The 24,738-nt window shown below is 42.5% G+C and overlaps 1 protein-coding gene across 2 annotated transcripts in view; it reads right to left on the reverse strand.

The window, feature by feature from the left end:
- The window catches only part of MAPK12 (mitogen-activated protein kinase 12), a 39,513-nt gene extending 15,079 nt beyond the window's left edge, over positions 1 to 24,434 (reverse strand). For both annotated transcript variants that reach the window (XM_059817333.1, XM_059817332.1), the window contains exons 1-4: positions 24,319 to 24,434; positions 23,317 to 23,446; positions 13,557 to 13,615; positions 9,524 to 9,635 (exon numbers count right to left, since the gene is read on the reverse strand). In XM_059817333.1, the coding sequence (XP_059673316.1) occupies positions 9,524 to 9,635; positions 13,557 to 13,615; positions 23,317 to 23,446; positions 24,319 to 24,434 (417 nt within the window). The remainder of the gene's footprint in view (positions 1 to 9,523; positions 9,636 to 13,556; positions 13,616 to 23,316; positions 23,447 to 24,318) is intronic.
- Between the last annotated feature and the right edge of the window lie 304 nt (positions 24,435 to 24,738).

Here is a 24,738-nt window from a genome sequence, read left to right on the forward strand (position 1 = left end):
ATAAAGGCTTTTTAAAAAGTCCCCAGAAAAGATGGGTAAGATGCGAATCCCATCAGCTTCACCTGGAGGGTTTTCATTTTATTCCACCCTGAAGAATGGGACAATAGCTGGGAAAAGTTACTGGGAATGAGCTGTCAGAGCCAGGAAAGACCAACCAGGGACAGTCAGCGTGGCATCATGGAGATGCACAGAAGCACTGAACTGAACTTTGCAGGGTAACTGCCAACCGGCCATAGCCCCAGCAACCATTGTCTTCTTTCCCAGCAGACATGAAGATGAGCAATTAACCTTGTAAATGCAACAGTCCCTCCGGAAAGGGATCCCCATAGTCCAACTGATGTGGGGACCAGGGAAAAGAAAGCAAAGCTACAGATCAAAGCCAATTTCTGCAGACAGATCCAACATGCATTTCAGACTTATGTTTCTGAACTTAAACAAAACCCGTACAACCTAAGCAGCACAAGATCTGAATTTAAGGCACCGAGTTTTTAAAGCAGTGACTGAACAAAAATAAAATCTCCGACATGCACTTTTTCCTCTCTTACACCTGACTCCGCGCTCCAGATGTGGTCTTGTAGGTTCTGAAATGAGGGGAAAAAAAAAATATCACTTCCTTTAACCCTGTGCCTACAACTTTACCAATCCAGCCCAGATCGTGGTAGAGCTTCACTGCCGCACAGGCACACTGCTGACTGCCGTGCCCGAATCCATGCAGGTCTTGGCATTTGCGGTAGACGAGTTCCTGATGCATATTACTTGTAGATTAGGCAAGGTTTAACATCAGCCATAGGAAATGCCAAAGCGCTTCACAGGATTTCCTGGGGCAGACACAAGGGGCTGAGGGCACAGGGCTGTTCCCCAGAATGTAGGCTGTAAAACTGCTACAGCAAACAAAGAATTACAAAATGCTGTATCTGTCATGGATGTGCATGAAGTGGATCAGGATGGGAGGAACCAGATACAGAAAGACAAAGCAAAGTTCTGTCATTTGTACATGGAGACCAAAGAGAAGATATATATTTCTTAAAAAAAAAAAAAAAGAGCATATCTGTAAGTCTTTAGACTCCCAATAAATGAAGAAAAAGATGATGTCTTCTGCCAATAGCCATCTTGATCAAGGATATCACAATGACTACTTGCATTCTAAATCCTTTCAATGTCTTCTTACTGAAGCCTCTTGATTTTCCAGAGCAGATGCTTAAAATATTCTATAGGCTATTTCTGCTGGTATGACTGTACACAGTAAGGAAGTAACTGGCAGACCCAGGAATTTATGCACCTAAGAATGTAGCATGTAAGCTGAAATACTGGTGCTGTGCTGCAGTGTTTCTTTAACAATAGCAGTATTTTTTTAACTGCATTTTATTATCTCCTGGCAGGTAGCAGCATTGGAACTACACTAGTCTTCGTTCAGAAAAGTTTTCCTTTCAGTTCAATAACCTTCTGAAATGGAATCCTATTCTTACTGATACTCCTCATTAAATTATCGATTTATTGACAGATTTTTCACTCTTAAGATGGGAAAAACATCCAGACCAGAGCAGACATATCTTCACAATGTTATTACCACTTCACCTGAACAGTATTTGATGCAATAACCCAGTTAACATGAGCAAAGTGCCCTGGAGCACAAGAGCTCTGTGCATTACCCTAAAGACAATTTTTGGTAGCATACATAAATCCTTGAATGCAAGCTTCAAATTGTGCTAGGAAGCTATCCAACAGTTGTCTAAATTCTAAGCATTCTTGTCTGTATATGCAATCTCTACACAAAATAAAAAGCTACTCAAAAGGGAATTAGAAAAGACTCGGGAGAAAGTATTCTAGGCAGCATGCAAAATGAAAATGAGGAGTGACTTGGCAGGGAAGGAAAAACTGAACAGGAAATGGGTGAGAGGGGGAAGGGAAAGCAGAGAGGCAGAAAGAACAACATAAGCGTGAACAAAAGACAGTAAATAGAGATGACAAAAGGAGAGAACTATAGCAGGTACGTATTACCATGAGTATGGCAAAAGAAACTTGAACAGGTGTTTGTATGGCCCAAGGGCTATCTGTCCATTCTCAAATACTGTACAAATAAAGAAACAGGACTGCCACCCACCTCCCCAGACCTCAACGAGCAGGAACCCAACTGGCACTCCTGCAGAAGAGGGACCCGAGACTGAAAGCACTGGAAGCTCCAGCCCCTTTCCACCTACGTAAAGACATTTATGATCAGCATGCCTTCTGTACTCTTTGACAATACACAGCTTTCCTGTCAAACAAAAAATGATGAAAGACCTTCCAAGTTGCAAGCTCGTACTTAAATAAAATTTAATGCCAGACTAAGGCTGGACTAGGAAACAGCCAAAGGAGAGGCATGTCGTTATTTTTAAGCAGTGTGAAATCACATTGTTTTTTCCTACCACAGATGAAGTTAAATTCTGATAAATTACAAGACTCACCAAAGAAAGGAAATATGGATTTCATACTCTATAGAAAGAAGACAGTAAAATGGCAGGAACAGAAATTAGCTGACAAACAAGGACTGTATAGACTTGCAGAGCAAAGACCTGAGGGCTTGATACAAATCTTCCTGAACTCAGTATGAACTTTCTATTGACCTAAATTTATATATATTTTTTAAATCAAGCCTGTTGAGCATTTTGGTATACATCCAATCCTGAACTAGTCTACAGGTAGAATGTAGAAACAAAGCCTGCAAGGAAGTGACCTGGGGGCTTAGCAAAAATCTCTTATCCCTTCCCAAGACATCACTCACGCAGAGTTTTCTTCTACATGCATTTAAATGTCACATGTAAACAAGTTGTTACAACAGAAGTATGCAATGTGACAAAAATGATGAACAGCCTTCTTGCCTTTGACCAAGCATAAATACAGATACCACAAAGTGCTTATGCACTTTAAACAAAGGACAAACGCATATTGCAGGCAACATCTTTAACACCAAAAAACCCTCCAAAATAGAGTCCATTGAAGTTAAAAGGTGGGGGAAAAAAAAAAAAAAAAAGCATTATAAAAATGAGAGGCTAACCTTTGGAAGTTGAAAGAGTTTTACAACAAAGATCTAGAGTGGCATATTCCTCCTTCCCAGGTGTTGCAAGTATTTTTCCCTTATAATGCCTCAACTGAGCGCTAGCTAAGTGTATGCTTTGTTCTCCCTGCCCCACCAAAAAAGTAATCTAATTAAACACAGATGGGCTGTCTTTAATCCAGATACAGTTGACCTTAAAAAGTACAAGATTTTCATGCAAAACTTGGCAGACCCTTTCTTAAACAGCTAACTTACTGATCTCTGTAAAAGAAGAAACAAATTACCGACCCATCTTCTTTTTTCTCTGCATGCTAGCAATACTGCTTTCAGCTTAATCCACTTCCTAGCACGGACAGTGCTGCAATAATGTCCCTCAAGCACTGGACCACTCCTATTTCTTAAATATATTTCCAACTAGGTGTATTATTGTGGCTGGATGAAGTGCTTCAAGAAGAATCCAAAATTTAATGGAACAGATACAGTAAAGACTGTTCTCAAATGTTTGCTGTGCAATAGGAAATGACAAAACATCGGAGTCGAAGTAGCTGAATAATGTCTTATTTCCTGCTGGTAATTTTGAGGAAAGTACAGTTGTGCTCTTCAAAAACATGGGGGAAGAGACAAAATATTCAGGTGAACCACTTCTTGCTCTTTTCCTCTCTGATGGGCTAACCTTGGCTGGCCATCAGCTGCCCACCAAGCCACTCTCTCATTCCCTCTTCTCAGCAGGACAGGAGGGGAGAAAATACAACGGAAAAGCTCATGGGCAAAACAGACTCGACTTGGGGAATATTAATTTAATTTATTGCCAATTAATAACAGAATGGGATCGTTAGAAGCAAAAAACAAAACTAAAACCACCTTCCCCCCACCCCTCTCTTCCTCCCAGGCTCAACTTCATTCCTGACCCTTCTACCTCCTCCTCCTGAGCGGTGCAGAGGGACAGGGAATGGGGACTGTGGTCAGTTCATTATGCATTGTCTCTGCTGTTCTTTCCTCCTTATGCTCTTCCCCTGCTCCAGTGTGGGGTCCCTCCCATAGGAGACAGTCCTTCACGAACTGCTCCAGCATGAGTCCTTTCTGCGGGCTGCAGTCCTTCAGGAGAGACTGCTCCAGTGTGGGTCCCCTGTGGGCCACAGGTCTTTCCACAAAACCTGCCAGGAGCCTGCTCCAGCGTGGGCTCTCCATGGGCTGCAGCTTCCTTCAGGGCACATCCACGGGCTCCAGCATGGGGTCCTCCACGGGCTGCAGTGTGGGTATCTGCTCTGACACGGTCCTCCATGGGTTGTAGGGGGGCAACTTGTGCCACCACGGTCTTCTCCATGGGCTGCAGGGGAATCTCTGCTCCTCCTCCTTCCTCAATGACCTTGGTGTCTGCAGGGTTGTTTCTCTCACATTTTCTCACTCCTCTCCAACAGCTGCTGTGCAGAGTTTTTACCCCTCCTTAAATCTGTTATCACAGAGGCACCTCGAACATTGCTGATGACCTCAGGTTTAGCCAGCGGTGGGTCCATCTTGGAGTCAGCTGGAACTGGCTGTGTCCAATATGGGAGCAGCTCCTGGTGTCTTCTCACAGAAGCCACCCCTGCAGACCCCCACTACCAAACCTTGCCACACAAACTCAATACATCCTCTTTAATTCCTGCTCTATTTTCTTCAGATGTATGTCACCCACACACAGTTGCTCCGCTTGCCTTCCACATTTACTGATCCAACAACAGAATCACTAAGGTTGGAAAAGACCTGTAAGATCATCAAGTCCAACCATCAACCAGCACCACCATGCCCACTAAACCATGTCCCACAATGCCACATCCACACGTTCCTTGAACACCTCCAGTGATGGTGACTCCACCACCTCCCTGGGCAGCCTGTTCCAGTGTTTCACCACTCTCTCAGTAAAGAAGTTTTTCCTAATATCCAGCCCAAACCTCAGTGTCAACCCAACTTCAGTGTCAACCTTCGGTGCCCACAAACTCCACTGTATTGGCCTCTTTGAGATAATCTAGGCCATTAGGACCAAAATATGTTTCTAAGCCATTTCATTGGAATTAAATTCATTATTCATCCTTTCCACTACACTCAACTCACTCAACTTTATACAGTTCATACACTACTTGCCTGTAAAATTAGCCCAAATTATGTTTTTCATCTCTGGTGAATATCACGTCTCTGCTGGAAACCTGTTTCCCAGACAGTTACCTGCAACTAAACAGAACGCTCCACTTACATGGTCCTTGAGAAAACACTTATTAGGACATGGCTTTGTAATTGGGGAACTAACTACAAAACTGAAATCGTAACTCCACATTCAAAGCCTAGATTGGAGGTGAAATCCCTCTAATTTAAATAAAGCCCATTTCCCCAAACCTGGCTTTAGTTTCTGCATTTGTAAAATGGGAATTACAGCATTTAAATGCACAACTGTAGAATAAAAAGGATAATTACTTAGCATATGTAAAAGGCTGTGTAAGCGAAAATCTACTAAATGAAGAACACAAAATTGGAGGTAGGGTCAAAGAGAAATTAATAATGCAGGACTCAACAACAAAGTATATTTACTAAGTTTTGTGATGGGAGTAAAAAAATTTACTTGCCCTTCTGTATCTGTTAAGTACTGAGAGACAAAGGAATCTTGGGTACACTCTTCCTGATGTTCTTGTCCAGGAACAGCATGCTGTCCTGCAATATTATTTATTTTTAATAGTGTTTGGCAATGCAAGTACAGATCTGGGAGAATCAACATCCTGATGGATGTGCCAGACCTTCCTGTATCAAAACCAGTTCTGTATTTCCACTGCACAAGCATATCCCTATGCAACACACCTTCCAGCACACCAACTCCACTTATCTCTGTACGAGCGCAGAGGGAACTCTGCCCATACTTTGTATGTTGCAGGCACAGGACCGTAAACGCAAAATTGCACAGTGCAAGCAGCAGCCAAGGAACGACATTCAATTCCAGACAGTGCCGCTCCACGGCCTCGTTACCACATGCATCTCCAGAGCAGCAAAGGGAATTAAATGGCCATCACTGCAGGAAAGCCTGGCTGAAGCCTGCAGAGCTAGGTCAAGGTTTTTCTTCTCTTGGAATTGTGTCACCAAAAGAAAAAAAAAATAATAAAGAAGCAATAACCTTTTTATGGTCAACAGTTGTGTACATCCAAAAAGCAAACACTGTAATTTAAGAACTGCAGTACCAATCTAGTCTGAGAAGCATTTACATATCACATTAATATAGGTTATAGATGGTCAGGGAGCTTAAAGAGTATCTTCTTTTTGTGTTGTAAGATACAAAATTTATCACAGTCCATTTTTTAAAAGCCAAAATAGAGGAAAAAAACCAGTAGTAATAATAAACAGTATTTAGCAGAAAGATGAGGAAGAAAAACATACAAAGTACATGAAGCTAATTCATTTAGAATTATCTTTGTGAAAGTCAGTAAAATTCAAAGGTATGTTGTTTTGCTATAGCTGTTGGCTCTGCAGTCCACAGAAGTATAAGATCCAAGAGATAAGAGAGAGATGAATAGAATCATTTAGGTTGGAAAAGACCTTTAAGATCATCAAGTCCAACCACTAACCAACCCTGCTAAGTCCACCACTAAACCATGTCCCTAAGCACCACATCCACATGTCTTTTAAACACCTCCAGGGATGGTGACTCCACCACCTCCCTGGGCAGCCTGTTCCAATGCTTGACAACCCTTTCAGTGAAGAAGTTTTTCCTAATATCTGATCTAAACCTCCCCTGGTGCAACTTGAGGCCATTTCCTCTTGTCCTATCACTCGTTACTTGGGAAAAAAGACCAGCACCCACCTCCTGATGGGATGTGCTCATGAATGCTAAGGGAAGTTGGCCAATGTCATTGTGAGGCCACTCAATAATACATGAAAGGTCATGGTAATCAGGAGATGTTCCTTATAATGGGAAGAAAGCAAATATTGTTTGTGTGTTCAAAAAGGGCAAGGAGGAATAGGATCAAGGAACTAAAGGCCAGTCAGCCACACCTCACTTCCTGGGAAGGTAATAAACAAATAATTCTGGAAGCCATTTCCAAACATAACAAGGACAAGGAGGTGACTGATATAGTAGACAACCTGAATTTACAAAGGGAAAATCATGCCTGATGAACCTGCTAGCCTTCTGTGGTAAGATGAGTGGCTTGGTGGATGAGGGGAGGGCAGACAATGTTGTTTACCTTGATTCTAGCAATGCTTTTGAAACTCTCTCCCATGACACCCTCATAGACAGAGGAAGTACAAGTTAGATTAATGGACAGTGAAGTAGACTGAACTGCCTGGATCAAAGTTGACTGAATCAGTTGGCTGAACTCCCTGGATCAAAGGGTTGTGATCAATGGCAGGAAAACCAGCTGGAGGCCCATCACTAGCAGTGCCCCTCCTGGGGTCAGTACTGAGGCCAGTCCTGTTTAGCATCTTCATTACTGACCTGGATGATGGGACAGAGTGCACCCTCAGCAAGTCAGAAAATGATACAGAACTGAGAGGAATCTTCATACACCAGGTGGTTGTGCTGCCATTTAGCGAGACCTCCACAGGCTGGAGAAATGGTCCGACAGGAACCCACCAAAGTTCAACAAAACCCTGCACCTGAGAAGGAATAATTCCATGCAACAGTACAGGCTGGGGGTTGATCAGCTTGGCAGAAAAGGACCTGGAAGTCCTGATGGACAAGTTGAATGTGAGCAACGTGCCCTTGCAGCAAAGATGACCAAAAGCCTCCTGCATTAGGCACAGGATTGCCAGCAACTTGAGGGAGGTGTTCCTTCCCCTCTTCTCAGCTCTGGTGAGACACACCTGGAGTAGTGTGTCCAGCGCTGGGCTTCCAGTTAAAGAGAGACACTGAAGCAAATCACGTGAAGCTCCATGGAGATAATTATGGGACTGGAGCATCTGATGTAAGAGGAGAAACTGAGACAGCCAGGATTGTTTAGCTGCGAAAATGCTCATGGTCCATCTTATCAATGTGCATAAATACTTGATGAAGGCAGTAAAGAATACAGAACCGGTTACTTCTAAGTAGTGCCCAGTGAAAGGACAAAAGGCAATGGGCAAAAACCAAAACACAGGAATTTCCATTTAAACATAAGAAAAACTTCTTTTGCTGTAAGGGAGACTGAACCATGGAACAGGTTGCCCAGGGGGGCTGTGGAGTCTCCATCCTTGGAGATACTCAAAACCCAACTGCACAAGCTTCTGTGCAGCCTGTTCAGTTTGACCCTGCTTTGTACAGGGGGCTTGGACTACACAGTCTCCAGAGGTCCCTTCCAATCTCAGCGAGTCTGTTAAAACGCATTAAAAAGTTATTTTTTTTTCAGTGGACTCCCTTCTGACGTCTTTCACAGTTGTTTAACTTGGGCGCCTATTAGTGTGGGCTTGTAAGTGATTTACCTGTGCTCCTCTCAGTCATGTCCCACTCAGATTTGTCACCAAAAATCCACAGTCCTTCCTCTTTATCAAAGCTGTCACAGACCTGGAGACTTCAGAGACTCTTTAACTTTACATGCATGTTACACAAAGGGCACATACTTTTCAATTTCACATAAAACATGCAGACATCTGGCTCAGAAAGTTATTTCAATATAGAAATAATCCCAGTGACTTACCTATTTAAATTTAGCAATGAGCTTTAGTACTTTGCAGAAATGGACTTTTGACACACAGGGACCAAACTAGCACTTGCTGTGGTCCTTGAACACTTCCCAAAACCAGTGTGAGCACTAGGAGTCAACGGGGCTCAGAGTCCCTCTCAGGGTCAGACTTTCACCCCAAAATACCACACCTATAGGTTGATAGATATGTATGGTACATATATACCATACCTGTATGTATATACCATACATATAGATATGGTATAAATACACACCACCCCCCCAATCACATATATATTTATATAACACACACACACATATATATGCTCTTCAAAAGAGCACAGAAAGATGCAGGTTGGGTGCAGAGGGCCTTAGCAACAGTGCATCAGACCTGTATTGGTAAGCCATGGAAAAATTCTCAGATTAGAGAAATTTTAAGCTAATGACACAGCTGAGGGCTCAAGTCAAAGAGAGTCCTGCCTCTGAACTCAACAGTGGCTTCATTCTCAGTCTCTACGCTCTCCAACTAGCCACAGTAAGAGGTGTGGCAAAGCAGCACCACAATCAACAACTAGGGAAAAAGGCAACTAAAAATCACAGCAGGGACGTTCTGGTGTACTCAAATAAGGAAAGCAAGGTCATCCCAGATCAATGTACTGTATAGATCATGAATGACTATCTTCTCTTTTTGCTTGAAAAAAACCCCAGATAACATTTATCATCACAAAACTGCTATGCAGAATGTCATTACTTTTACTATACAAGGCGAGATAAATTTTATCCTGCTATTAAATGGTAAGTAGCTACAGCTCTCCATAATGATTTACTAGGAAAAAAAGATTGTGAAATCAAAGTAATAGTAAAAGTGGCAAACCTTTAAGCCTTTCAACATCTGATATACCAGGAACTGGATTCGGTCTTCAGTTAGTTTCTCATGCTTCATTATCTTACTCAAGTCTGTTCCCATAAATGGCATGACAAGGTAGCTTAGGGAAAAAAAAAAGGAAAGAAAAAAGGACAGAATAACTTTAATTTGTCAAATAAATTGAAACTTAATTGTAAGTTATAGCTCAGTGACAATATTAAATTATAGAGCATTCCATTTACTAAACAATTCCATCATCATCCCCCTGCCCTCCAAGTTTCTATGGTTTTATCTATTTTGATTGTCATAAAAAGCTATTGCCGAACCCTGTCACTGATTATGGAAAGTTGCTAGTTATCAGAGGAGTACAGATTCTGATGTAGTTAAAAAGAAACTAATCAAGAGCCACGTGACATTTCAAAGACACCTCCACAGAAAATGAAGACATTCACGCAATGGTATGTATATGACAATCATGATCATAGCATTGAACTAGCAGTAACCAAGCCGCCTAGATGGTTCGTTCAAATAGACAAGGTCAGATGTAACACAGCTGATTAAATTAGGAGGCAACAATAACTTCCAATAATTTTCATCTTGGATCATAAACTGGCATCTGCGGTACTTAGTACTGGTAACAGAAAGCTTAAGAATGCCAAGCTGGCATTTCAAGGCTAATCCTCACTTAAGATCCAAAATTGTCCTTCACATTGCTTGTAGTAAACTCATCCATCAGAGTCTATCCTGAAAGTCAGGTCTGAACACAGACAGAGACAGTCACATCTGGCATGTGAGGATAAAGTAATCATTTTTCCTCTTCTTATGAAGATGACCAGATGTGTTTTCATGAAGCGAAGAATGAGATGTGATCATTGTTTCATAGCTACACATTTTATTATTTAGACTTAAAATGGGTTTCCTCTAGTTAAAAATGTGCAAATTATAATTCTGCTGATTTCTACCATTAAACCTGTATGAAATCGTAATTTATTCTATAGAATTGTAACTATAAACAAAATAGAAATTGAATATAAAATCATAAGGGAGATGGGACACTGATTTAGTCTCTAGAAGTTACAGGTAATATTTTCAACGTTTCTTAGGTACCAAACATTTTTCCCCACAACTTTGGGGATCAGGACTCAGGCTTCCAGTCCCAGCATTCACAGCCAAATTCACTATCTTTTGGATATAAAAGATCAGCAATTTAATTCTGTAACTCTCTAAGGACAGAGCAAATATGGAGAAGAGAATGACATTTCTTATCTCTCCCCTAGTATAAGACAAAAATATTTCCCATCAAAAGACCAAGTGACTTAGAAAATGGAGTTTAACTTCTTTGCTGATGTTCCTGACTGTTGAAAGCATATTAAGTTCTCCCGCCACTGAGACTTATTAAACACATTTTCCCAGAATGTGGAATGAGCCATTAAAAAACCATTAGTGACTCTCCTAGAAAAAACAGAGGTAGAAAGAGGTGAGGCAAGAGAAACAGAGAAATATCTACACATTTTTTATGACTGGTAGTGACCTTCCAGTATTCATCCAGATTTTGCTTGCCCGCCATCATCTGTACAAATCCCAAGGCTCTGGATAAATAGTGATTTATGTGAATAGACAAAGTTCAAAACAATATATAACCATTAAGCACTGCAAAGAACAGGATAAGTAGTATAAATAAGACTGTATTTTTACATATGAACAATTTGCTAAGTGTACAAATTGATGACTTCAAATCTCTTACATTCAAATAGCGAGAAGCCTAGGTGGGTGAAGAAACAAATAAAATGTAAGAAAGGGAAAACCCAGTCCTATCTGAGTTTGAAAATCCAAACTTCGGTAATCATTTATGAGCAACACATTGGAACGGGACAACAATGGGATCAAAAACTACAGGCTCACTTTCAACACTTTGTCTACTACTTAAAACTTCACAAACTTATTTTTATTACTAAAAATGTATTTACAATTCACAGCTGGAATCCCCAAATAAGCTGAGGCTGAATTAATCATTCACCTCAATGGGAACTTGATCCCTAACGCATTTAAGTTCTTTGCAAGTTCCAGTAAAACCCCAAAATTCTTACAAAATGAGAAGCAGCAACCCATTCTGGCACATTGTATATGATACAAGCACAGACAATGCAAGGAATAGAGATGAAGGGGGTGAAAAGCAGCTGGTAGAGTGTGACTTAAATTGGTAAAGATTTATGCATTTCTGATTTTGTACACCGTTTCAATCAGCTGAACTTCTAAAACTGAAGGAAGTTCAACACAAGCAAGAACAGGGAAGGACGCTGAATATTCTTTCATGAAGGAAATGGGATGTTGTCTTCAATCTTTGTTACATTGACTGGTAGAGTAGAGGAGCAGGAGAGCAGAGTGGCAAGTAGAGCAGGAGCATGCTAGGGCTAGAAGTTGTCTGAGACCTTGGGTTTCTTAGCTAAATACCAACCTTAGGGACTGGCTCTGGTGAAACCACCCACCTTGCTTCTGCTGCCTCTAGCCACAAATCCGCTTGAATTTGATCTTTATACAATAGGCCACAGATAACGTCTCATGACTAGCCAGCAAAAAGAAAGTCTCTCTCAAATGACCCATGTGACCTTTAATCCAAAAAAAGCAGTTTCTCCACTTTTGTTTTAAAAAACATCTACCTCTGCTCATCTCTAACTGCTTGCCCAAAGTCTTGAAAGTAAATTTTGCCATAGGTCCACCTGATGCAGTTTCAGTTATAAAAATACTTGACTTGCACCTCCAAAACTTGAAGGATGATTTTAGGGTCCCATTTAAAATGGGATGCTTGAATGCTAATAATATACATGTGCATTTTATTACATATGCTAAATAAAATGCTAGCACAATAGGCGACATATACAGCATCCTTTTTGGCTCAGTGATAATTTTGGCCCAAATGATCAACATGAACACACGGTCCATGTTTTCTGTACTTCATTTTCTACATTATCCTGTCAGATAGCTTTCTTTGTTAACATATAAATATGCACGGTTGTTTTTGAAACATAGCTACATTAGATGAATTCCAAAACAGTTCTATGAATGTAACACGAAATCTACATTAAGCTCACCAGGACTTCTGACCAGTGTTTCTCTAGTGACTCTAACTCACAAGAATTGCATAAGGATCCACAAGCAAAACAACAGACATGATAAACAGATACGTGTCTGAGATGCCACTAAAAGGTCAGGGAGATGTATATGCCTGGTGCTAGAAATGATCTATATCACGTACTGTTTGGACCACTGGACTGAGAAACCAGTCAGGGAGTACAACATACCACAGTGCAGATACGCACTAAAAAAATTCCACAGCATCAGTGGTTTTGAATTAATCCTTGAATTGGGATGGATCGCACTGGAGACATGTCATGTAGCAGGCATCATTTTCAGCCTACTTGTTTCGGTTAAGAATTGTCCTATCATTGGGGCAACCTGGGCCTTAGGGTAAGGTGGGTGTTAGTCTCTTCTCCCATATAACTAGTGATAGAACAAGAGGAAATGGCCTCAAGTTGCGCCAGGGGAGGTTTAGGCTGGATATTAGGAAAAATTTCTTTACTGAGAGAGTGGTGAAGCACTGGAACAGGCTGCCCAGGGAGGTGGTTTAGTCACCATCACTGGAGGTATTCAAGGAACGTGTGGACGAGGCATTGTGGGACGTGGTTTAATGGGCATGGTGGTATTGAGTTGATAGTTGGACTTGATGATCTTACAGGTCTTTTCCAACCTTAATGATTCTGTGAATCAGTACTTGAAAGGTGGATTAGGGAATCCACCAAACTGTCATTTACTAAAGGCAGAAAGAAGCACACACCTCATAAGATAGGTAACTGGTTCTAATGACAATCTGAAAACCTCAGCCTACCAATTTTGAAGGTGCACATAAGAGTTATATTAAGATGAAACTCAGAAAAAAAATCATGAAGCAACAATTTTGGAATTCTCCATTTAAAAAAAGCAACAACTCTTCCTCCTGCACAAGCAACGATGCCCTGCTTCCAAACCCAAACAACCCAGAACTTACAAGTCATTAAACTTCTCCAGGGTTACATCTGGTGTGAACACATCCAATATTCCAATGACCTAAAAATAAGAGAGGGGGGAGAGAAAAAAACCCAACCATGGATTAATATTGATTTAACACAAAAAATCCCGAACTACGTAATAAGTGAAAAAATACAATCAAAAACATTTCCATAGTGAGACATTAGCTACAGGCATAAAGATGGCAGAAAGAATACCTAAAGTAGTGCCTAGCAACACCAGGATTTGTTATGTGTCAGATTTTGTAACTCTAAGAGCTGTTTGACCCTGTGATAAAAAATAATAAATAAAAAAAAAAAAATATATTTACTTGAACAAAAAGTTCAGAGGCTCATGGTTTTATGTAAGAGGAGAGAGCATCTTTTAACTTGAACCACTGAAGTGTCGAAAATAAACCAGACAAATCGGTTTATAGCCTGAAGCAGTCATAAGTGCTATTCACCTAGCTGGGCCTGCTGCTTGTCAACGAAGAACACTTTAAACATCTTCTAATTTCAGTAACAGGGTAATTTAGGTACATAGACTATAATATCTAATTGGGAATACAGTGAAGAAACTAGAACAGAACTGTTTTTATAAACAATAAGTTATCAAAAGTTTAATATGATTTGCTATGGCCTATACCTTAGGTTCTCTGTAAGAGTATTTTTTGTCAAACAAAAGCATTCTATCACTCAATAACCTTTATAACCTTGTTCAGACCTATGTCCACAGCCATACAGTTTAAGAACATCAGATTATACATCAAACTAAAACTGTATAAAATTAGAAACTGCAAGAAAGAAACAAGGGGTAATGGCATATTACGTTGTTTGATGTTACCATCAAAACACTAAAAGGAGGAGTGAAAAATCTACTTTGATAACGTTACTACTATGTCTTAAACGGTCCACAAAACAGAGTTCTTTAAAAAAAAAAAGTATGTGAAAGTAGAGAGAAGTGAGAGCAGAAATGCAAGAAAAAAAATGCAAGAAAAGAAAGGAGACTTCCTTAATTTTAAACTTTAAATAAAAATCTCCAACTGTGACGAAATCCTTACTGCACCTATTTTTATCTTTTTCACATTCAGGGAGAACTACTACAGTTAGCCTGGATATTATCAAAATGTCATAATGATGAAAAAGACAGAAAAACTAATAAAGACAAAGACAGAAAATTATAACTCCTTTTCTTTGTAGCCACATATATCTTTGAAAAACATCACTAATAATATTTTCCTGAGGACTATTATATGAAACTAATTAAATAAGAATAACATAACTACCATAAAATAACAATCACACCCACAGAGGGTGTGATTATTATTTGAAGTAATACCTTTAGTGCTAACACTAGAGCAAGATTTTTTTTTTTTTTTTTTTTGCATGACAGTTTTACATAAGGTTTTCCATTTCTATGTGGAGGCAGGGAGAGAAAGGGAGGAGAGAGGAATTAGAAGATGTATGTGACAACAACGGAGCATAATGCAGCTCTACGGGCATTTCCTAAGGCAGCATGTATACACACACACACACAGAGCATATACAGCCAGAAAAGTTGTGTGCCCTCCAAAGATTTCAGTATTACAAAGAAGGAAGTTAACGTTTTAACAGTAGTCTTATCCAACATGCACTTCTTTCCCTCTTAAGCCCCACTTTTTCAGAAGTCCTGCTTGCTCTCCTCAAGGAGCTATTTCCACGCCTTCATTACCTAAGCAAGAAACATAAGAAAATAAACCCCATCACATCTGAATGTAGCAGTGAAAGACACAGGGACACCACAATAAAAAGAAGGGATACAGCAGAGGATGAAACAGTGTGGCCGCTGTACCGCATCCATCTGTGCACCAAGGCATTATCAGGTGCCTGCTGTGGAACATGGGAGCATGAAGAACACATTTCCATAAAGAACACACCAGCCCCCAAACACACTTAATGATGTTCACTAACATTTTGCTGCTTCTCCATTCAAGTAAACAGAATTCCCGGTAGTTATGTAATGTTGCCTGATATACAATATACATTACTTCTGAGGTAAGGTTGCAAACTGATGGAGACAAGCTTATCATTGCTGGAAATCCTCTGCAGTGAAGGATACCACTGAGAGCAACGCTCAGCTCCTGCTGAAGGGAATTTTAAATAATGAACCAGAAAACTCTTAACATGCCAAGGATTTCACAATACTTCTTTTCTTGCTTTACAAAGCAAGCTTTCTAAAAATCCTGAAGTCATTTTAGTGTCCAAAATGGTAAGACATACTAATAGTTAATCAATTCAAAAATAAAAGTGAGGGACCCATTTCCTTTTCCTCTGTGATCTTTATAGCTGTGCTTTGGGATGATTTTCCTGTACTGGAACACAGTCATTAGTATTTCCATTTAGGTCACAGCTTTCTGCAGACATGTTAAGCACAAGGAGGTACAGGATAAAATAAATCCTCCGAGAAAGATACAACTCTAGCTACTTCTTCAGGAAAAGGAAAAGAACTGGACAAAGTATAGGAAACTCCCTCCTCCATAATATAATGGAAAATCCTGTGTCTGTCTAAAATGCTCTCAATTAAATACAGTATTTGCAGAAAAACTTTACAATAGTTAATGTCCCAGCACAAAAGTAAACCACCGTAAATCAATTAGAAGAATAATTTATTTTTCATAGTGTGGCCTATATGAAACGTAATGGAGGTATCTGTGAAACCTTCCGTAGATCCATTCTTGGTGTTAATTCAGCACAATTACTGATACTATCAGAGATGGAAGCACAGCCGAGGAACGAACCCAGTACACTCTGTGATGGCAATGAAAAGCATCTGTGGAAACCAGCAGCAGCACTGCCCTTTCAGGATCTCATTTTTTTCCCCCGTTGGCTCTGCCAAAAAGCAATTTCTCGAATGAATTAGCCCACAAAGGATGCACCTTGTTTCTTACTGCCCATCTGACTGAAAAACAACCTGGATTTCTGCAGCCTCCACTGAAGTACCTTCCTTGCTTGTACCTCAAGGAGAGAGTGTAATACTGTTGTCTCTCCCACCTTCCTGCAAAGCAAAACCACAGTAACAGCAAAACTACACGTCTACTGGTCTAACTTGTTTTCCACAGGTATGCTTTTACTCAATATATTTACTTTGCTGATTGTGTCTCTTCCCTGTGAAGCCAGTGGGGGGTGGGTGGCAGTGTCTCCAGCCTTTCTTATCCCTATTGCCCATCCGTCCCCCGAGGACATTTATACTGATCACCCTCACCAACTTTAACTACTGTCAACAAATAAATTAACAGCTTTGCATTGGTAAGGTGGTTTCTGCCCTTCCTTTCTCAGCTGCCTCCTTTTCCAAATGTTATTCCAGCAGTAGAGCACAACAGCGAAGAGCTTCTCATCTCTATCCTCTCCTGCACTTTCATGTATTGGATTCCTTTTATTCAAGGACTGTTCCACTGCATTTCTGTAAAGGAAAGTTTCTGACGTAAGCAGCAGCACATCAACGAAAAACTCAGATCTTGTGTAAATTAATAAGTAACGTAGGTTATGTCTCTTACACAGTAAGTGCTGCTTTCTCTGGTGGATGTTACGCATGAGGACACAGTGAAGTTGAGCGGCTGTGGCACTCAGGCTACAAACGCAAGTACATTTGTAAGAGAGATCCCTGCTGGGGTGCACTGAACTACATATTATGCTGCACTAAATTTTCTGCAGGGTTAGCTTCAATTTCATGTTCCTGCGCTGTTCCACATCACAGGCACCTGCATCCTTTTACTACCCTAAGAAGTCTCAATCTTTTTAAAATTTTAACTATCCACACACAAGGCTTGCACCACAGTCGCCTTTCTTCCTTCACTGATCACTGCTACATGACACGAGGGATGCCTGCTGACGGACAGAGAGCTCCTTGCCTTTTCTCCTGCCAGTCAGCATACCAGCAGGCAAAAGCTGTACCCACAAGCGCCACCACACTCTTCTTTCAGAGGACCCATATGTAACACTGGACAGATCCAAATCCTGTGGACAGGCACACCTTCATCTCTGGATTGGATGGCAATCCAAAGAGAAGGTTTGGGTTTCAGTGCTGTCTTCCTTATTTTCATTTACTGGACTAGGCTAATCAGTCTGCTTTATTAGTACCCAAGGCTGGGTGTAAATAAATGGCTATCAGCTGAAGCCCAGCCTAGGTAAAACACCCATGAGGCAGGTTTGTGAAAATAAGCAGAAGTCGAAACAGATACCACTATGTTGATTGTTTGGCATTTGAGTACCAAAATAAGTGACTCTGGTGTCCTGTTAGCTCCCTAGCTCTGCTAAGCTTTCAGAAAAGCAGCCAGGAGTGTTTCTCCCATATAACCTTCTGACAGCAATAGACTATCCAGTTATAACTGTATTTTTGGTTTCATAAGGACCCATAAGGAAATCTGCCATCACCAGCCAGGATTCCTGAATTGCACTTTACTGGCACTTGTGTACCCAAAGGATGTGAATTTTTAGCTGGTGCAGTCCTGCAGGACTTGCTGCAGGAAACCTCTTCTAACACAGTGAGCATGCTTTCATCTGTAAAGGCATCACTTGCCTGCAACTCCCTTCTTGATCTGATTTCATACACTGCAGAGGCTGTTGCTCTTCCAAGGCTCACATCAGGCTAGATGAACTGCAAAAGGTGACAGTTTTAAGATTTTTCTCAGGCAGGAACACAGAGTGCCCCACTATTTTCTCTGGAACAAACTCCTCCCTTGGTTGATACTGTGTAGGTAGGTGTAAATAAAAAGCCCAACATTTTTTCAAAATAAAGAAGTCAACAGGATTAAATATGAGCCAACCTAAGAGTGAAGGCCTGCATCATCCTCAGAAATGCAATTGCAGAGAGACAATTTGGTGTCTGTTGGATACCCGAGTTCCTTCCAAAAGGGGAAAAAAAAGCTACATGGTTCTCATAATGCAAAACACACACTCGTTTTCAGATGTGGGAATACACCAGAGAATAATTTCCACTCAGAGCAATGAATGAGAGCATAATATAGAGTACCTTTAAACAAATACTGCAGTTGCCTCTTACATACAGGGTTTCCAGGAAGAGAAAACATCTGTAGAATATTAACTGACCCAAGAAGCGTTGAACGGGCATTTGTCAAAAATTTTATGCCAGAAACACATTCAGAATTTAAGTTGTTAGAATTGGGTCAGAATTACTGTATGTGCTTATATGTATACATAGGTATATCCTTATATACACAGATATGCGCATACCACACTTTCATAAACTCCACGCTCTGTTCTGACACAGGACATCAGCATGAGCCAGTGCTTTTCTCTCTCTCCAGTGCCTTCTCCCCTCGCCAGCTATTTTGCACTCCTGCTGGCAACTTCAGAACTTCTGTTAGCAAACAGGGAGGCGAGAAGGGCACCAGGACTGGACCACTACGAGTCACTATGCAGTTGTTTCAACAAAAGTGGGTATCACGGTTATCATTTCCAGTCCAAATGCGTAACAAAATCCTAATTACTTGCCAAATGAAACTAACAGTTCTGCACCTCCGCTTACTTGTCTGGGTTTAGCTTCGCATACGCAGACATCCCCATTAACTTCAGAAGAATACACGAATGGAGAGCTATGCAAGTGTTTGAGAGCCAAAGCCAGGGCCAAAGTTAGCACACTGCCCATATTTTCACTGGTTTTGGTTTTAAGTCAGAGCCATAATAGACAGTTTTAAGGGTCCTCACTGTAACTGAACTCAAAATGGAACAAAAGCAGCACTATTGAAAAAAAGTCCTAAAGGTAAACAGTCTGTTCTGCTATACAAGATGCAGCAGATGCCAAAGAAATAATCAAGAGCTGCTAAGGCTGTAGTGGGATGAATACTTCAAGCTCGCATGAATAAATGAAGAAAAAAAACAAATCCAAAACCAGTGTTTTCTTCATTCTGCCTTAGCTGTTTTTATTCCTCATTTTCACACCATTCCCCCTCTTGTGCCAGAATATCTGTTTATGCAGCTACAGAGTGATCCGGCAGCTTATCCCGCTGGAAACTAACTTTTCTTTTTGGCAATGTCTGAGGAATTGATCTGGGTTAGACTGCTTCTTAGGCAGCAGAAGTAGCTTATGAAGTTTGTGAAACATCTCAGATCCTCTCAAATTAAAAGGCTTACCAAGGAAAAAATGTATACCGGTGCCATTAAAGACAGCAATTTATCTCCTAACAGCCAGGTCTCATCCTCTTCACACACAGCCTCTGCCCCACGGTCCTCAAGACCATTACTCCTCTGGATTTGTTTGCAAAGGGTAGATGAGAAGTCCCATCCTACCAAGCTTGCACGGTTTATATAGAAATATTCCTCACTACATCTAAGTAATGTCCTGCTTCAGAGCCATTAGGGAGAACAAAGGTCTAGCATATATAATGAAAGAAGGTCATGCCAGCAACCAGAGTTGCCTCCTCCTGAAAACGCCTAAATAGACAAGCAAATTCACCTGTGAGTTAACTTCCTGGGAAGGTAAAATGCAATTCCAGTAAAATTCAGTAGGATGACTCCTATATTTGTTTTTACAGGACTCCTGGTCATCCTACAACCCTTCCACATTAAGGAGATAAGCATATTCCTCAAAGGGTCTATAATGGAGATCATCAAGGCTATTAAGCAGTTTTCCTCTGTTTTCTTCACTGAAGCATGACATGCTGATGAATTATATTACTGTGACAAGAGTTTAATGGTATCTTCTGCCACCTTAATGAAGGATCAGAGATGCTATTTTTAACGCAATATCTCAGACCATTACAATTTCTTCCATCATTCTGAATACAGCATAAGGTTAAATAAGCTATGATAACGTATTGCTACATGCTTAACACAACACTTCCCCAAAAGCTATGCAGGGCAGAGATGGTCCATTGAGAGGTAATCATGGTGAAACAAACAAAACATCACACTTTTCATGTAATCCAACATCAAATGCATCATGATTACGTAAGTAATTTTAAAAGAAAAACAGATCAGAAGAGCGAATTGGAGGTAATTCTAAGTATCAAATAAACAGAATCTTGAAACAGTTTATATCCTGAAGTAGGAAAAAAGCAAGATGAAGATTTGTACTGGCAGATTAGTGCAACGTTGCAACAATATCCCAAGTCTAATCCATAGTGGCAGTACCATTAGACCGGCAGTATCACACCACCTCCTCTACATACTTAGATTACCAACACCCAAGACAGAGATAACAGTGGCATTGCTGTTTTATTTTGGCCTTTGAAACAATTACTTCAGTTTTATTAATTTTTAATAGCAGTTGTATTTATAGTACAGCCAGAAAGACAGATAACTGCTACTTTATAGAAGTATACTATAACATATTAGTTAACAGAAAAACCAGGAAATACTTCAATCACTGTTCTATTCTACTAATTCCTGTTATAAGGAGATATGCATCCACATGAGTGGGGCCCGTTCAAAGCTCCATAGCCAGACGCAGAGAAGCCATGATGGTAATGACAGAGAACAGGCAGCTGTCCTGCCACTACTGTACGTATCGTTAAAGGTGTGCACAGTACACTGGGTACTGCGAATGTGAATGGGAAAGGACCTTACTGGCTGCCTGTAAATCCATCCTTTGGTAGAAATATGCAAAAAAGAGGCTCTTTTACCGAATGGTGGTGGGTCAAAGGAGTCAAAATCCTGACAAGGCGCAATAGTGCCACTTGGGTTTAATTTTGGATGGGTAGAGTGGCTAAAGGAGTATCCTGAGATCAGCACAGGGACTAGAAATCCTAAAAGGCTTTGTTGCTGTTCCTAATTCACCATGGGTGAAACGACGTAACAGAAGGGTGTGAGGCTGGGACGGTGGATCGGAAGTCTCTTGACAGGCTGTACAGCCGTTTCAGCCTCATCACGGGTGGGTGGAGTAGTCAGCTTCTGCCTCCATGGTGCCCACAAATCCCTGCAGGATCATTTATTCAGTCTTTGTTCTCTAATGGTAAATGCCATAATTCATGGTAAAATTTTTCCTTAGTACGTAGACCAGATTCTTCTTCCTGTGGTCCAAACTGTTTCCTAAGACTGTAAATTATTCCCTTCCTTCACATATATTGATTTCTAACTTTTACAGATTGCGCTCACGTTCCCCAGTGAGCATTTTCTTCTAGACTCTTTAATTATCAAACGAGTCCATGGAGGGGTTCCAGAGTATTATCCTGAAGGGCATATACCGCATAAAAACCACCAGGAGTGGAAAATGCTACCCAACAGATTATTCTGGGAAATGGAAGAAAAATAATCTCAAAATTCTGGACACAGTTAGGAGCTTGGCAACTGCACGAGCTGCTCTGCTCCCAAATGTTCAGTAAAGAAAATGCTGAGAGTATGAAAGCCCAGGCATGACACAGAAGTTTCCTGCAAACGTTAACTCTTTAACATATACAGAAGTGGTTATGAAGCAATTACTTCCAAGGAATCAAGTAAAATGATCAAATGTATTAAAAGACTCAGACTAAAATGTTAACAGGCACACAGGTTCTTAAGTCTACAGAAAGGTCCGCTTTCTTCTGGACAGTCATGACATCCCACAGATTATTCTTCAGAACAAACCTGGATATTGTTGGTACTCGCAATGTTAATACCATAATGTTAAAGTGCAATGACAGGCTATTGTTATTACCAGTTTCTCTTATCCTCGCTTTCGATCTCTTATCTTTCCTTGAAGGTCATCAGAGCATAGCTCCATTCAGATCTCCCACTTTATTAACATTTTAAAACAGATTCACAGAATCGTTTAGGTTGGAAAAGACCTTTAAGATCATAAAGTCCAACCGTTAACGTAACCCTGCTAAGTCCACCACTAAACCATGTCCCTAAGCGCCTCATCCACATGTCTTTTAAATACTTCCACGGATGGTGACTCCACCACTTCCCTGGGCAGCCTGTTCCAACGTCTGACAACCCTTTCAGTGAAGAAGTTTTTCAACAGCATTTAAAGTTTCACAACAGCATTTAAAGCCACTACTGTGATCCTCCAAGCCCACCGTGGGACCCGTCTCACGTGGAGTCCAATTCCACAATAACTGTTTTCACACAAATCTCTCCTCCTTTATTTTTTTCTTAAACCACTAAGCACCGTTGGGACTAAGTATCTTTATCTCAATGACAGTTTCAACACTTCTTTCTATGGCAGTTCTTCTTTCACATTACGTGGGAATCTCTGCAGAGCTCTGTATTCTATTCTCCGCTTCCCAGTAAAGCAATTTATAGTCATTCACGAACTCTTCCTGTTTCACATTAGTATGAACCCAAAACTTTCAAATGTTTCATGAACGATAAAAAAGAAGGAAAACCCTAATCCCTCCCCAAAGATATGCATGTGTACCGTAGCTATCCTCATGCAAGTTCAATAAAAAAGAGACGGTGGGACCCAAGACCCACAGGCCCAGACCCATGCTCTGCACTCTCCTGCACCTCACAGGAACGTAGTGATGGAGATTGTAATTTCTGGTCCTTAATCTCTCTCACTAGCTCTGAGCACAAGTTCCACCATGGTCCTAACCTTCCCCACCCAACCTTTCCTACATGGAAATGGAAGTGGTGTTTTCCACAGGATATTCTAGTTTGTGTGAACTGATGTTTGTAGATAAAAGGACAGACAGACAAAAGACAGACACGCAGGTCTTGCCCAAAGACTCCTGAATTTCATGTGGCCACACATCCGCCTTGTCCAACTCTGCAGTTTTCTTTCTGTTTTTTTAGGCTGTATAAACTGTGGCCTTGAGGGGGATATCTGCTAACGACCCAACTCACGTTTTCGTGCTTCATGTGTTTCAGGAGGCGCAGCTCTCGGTAGGCTCGTTTGGCAAAGAGTTCAGACTGAAACGGGCGGTACAATTTCTTAATGGCCACTTTGGTACCACTTCTTCCATCAATGGCTGAGCTTTAAGGGAAAAGGAAGAGTTTTGTGAGCGAGGACCAAAGCGAGACTGCAAACCCCACCGGCGCTGGAGAGCGGCCGCATCCTGCCCTGCGCTGCCCAGCCCTCAACCTGCGGCCTGCCAGGTGCCTGCGTGGCCTCGCTGTGCCAAGGGACGAGGCCACCTCCCCAAAACACCTCGCTGGCAGCATCTGGTATCTAATTTCATTCGTTTAAAATGCTGCCAGGCCCCGCAATGAAAAGTAGCCAGTTTTCAAAAGCTTTGAAGAGGAACATCTGGGAAGGAAGAAAAAAAAAAAGCAAAGAAACCAAAAAAAATCCCCACAAACCCCCAAAAACCACCAGCAACACAAACCCAAACCAGGCGTCCCGTTCGGAGGGCCAACACCCCGGGTTTTGGGGACGCTGCCGCTCCGGGTGACCGCGGGCCGGGGCCGGTGGCCGCGGGCAGCGCTCCCCGTGCAGGGCTGGGCAGGGCAGAGGCCGTGCCCCGGGCTCTGCTTGCTCCGGGGACGAAAACACGCGTGGGACGCAGGCGGTCCGGCTGCCGGCTGCCCCGCGGAGGGCCGGGCTCCCCCGGCGGCAGATCCCGCCTCTCGGCGCCCGGCTCGGGGGCGGCCAGGTGGGCAGCGGGGCCCGGCAGCACCGGGCAGGGCCAGGTCAGGTCGGGTCGGGTCGAGTCAGGCACAACAACCGGAAAAAGTTGGCAGGGAGCAACGCGAGAGAGGGCCGGGCCGGGCCGGGCCGGGCCGGGCAAGGCAGCGTCCCCCCGGCCCGGGGCAGAGGCCACGGCGGCGCTCCGCCGCCGCCCCCCCCCCCCCCCGCCCCCAGCTGCCTCCTCCCGGGGCTGCCCCGCCCCGCCTCGCCCCGCTCACCAGACGGCTCCGTAGGCGCCGGACCCCACCGGCTGCAGGTCCCGGTAGCGGTCCCGCACTTCCCAGAGGGTCTTGGTGACCTCCTGCCGGTAGAAGCCGTTCTTGGGGGAGGACATGGCGCTGCGGCCCCCCGCCGGCACCCGCCGACAAAGAGCCCGGGCGGGGGGGGAGCGGCCAGCGCCGCCGAGCCGGGCTGCGGCGAGGGGCTGGGCTTGGCCGAGCGGCGCCTCCCGCCCCCGCCCCGCGCACCCCCCGCGGGAGGCCCGGCCGCCCGCCCCGCGCCTCCCCCGGCGGGGCTGCGAGCAGGCCTGCCCGCCCCCCCGAGCCCGGCCACCTGGGGCTGCGCGCCGCGGAGATGGCGGGCGGCGGGGCGCCCCGGCGGTGCCGTGGGGGCAGCGAGCCGGCCAGCCCGCCTGTGCC

The sequence above is a fragment of the Gavia stellata genome, chromosome 4 (assembly GCF_030936135.1).
Source record: "Gavia stellata isolate bGavSte3 chromosome 4, bGavSte3.hap2, whole genome shotgun sequence".
NCBI lineage: Eukaryota > Metazoa > Chordata > Aves > Gaviiformes > Gaviidae > Gavia > Gavia stellata.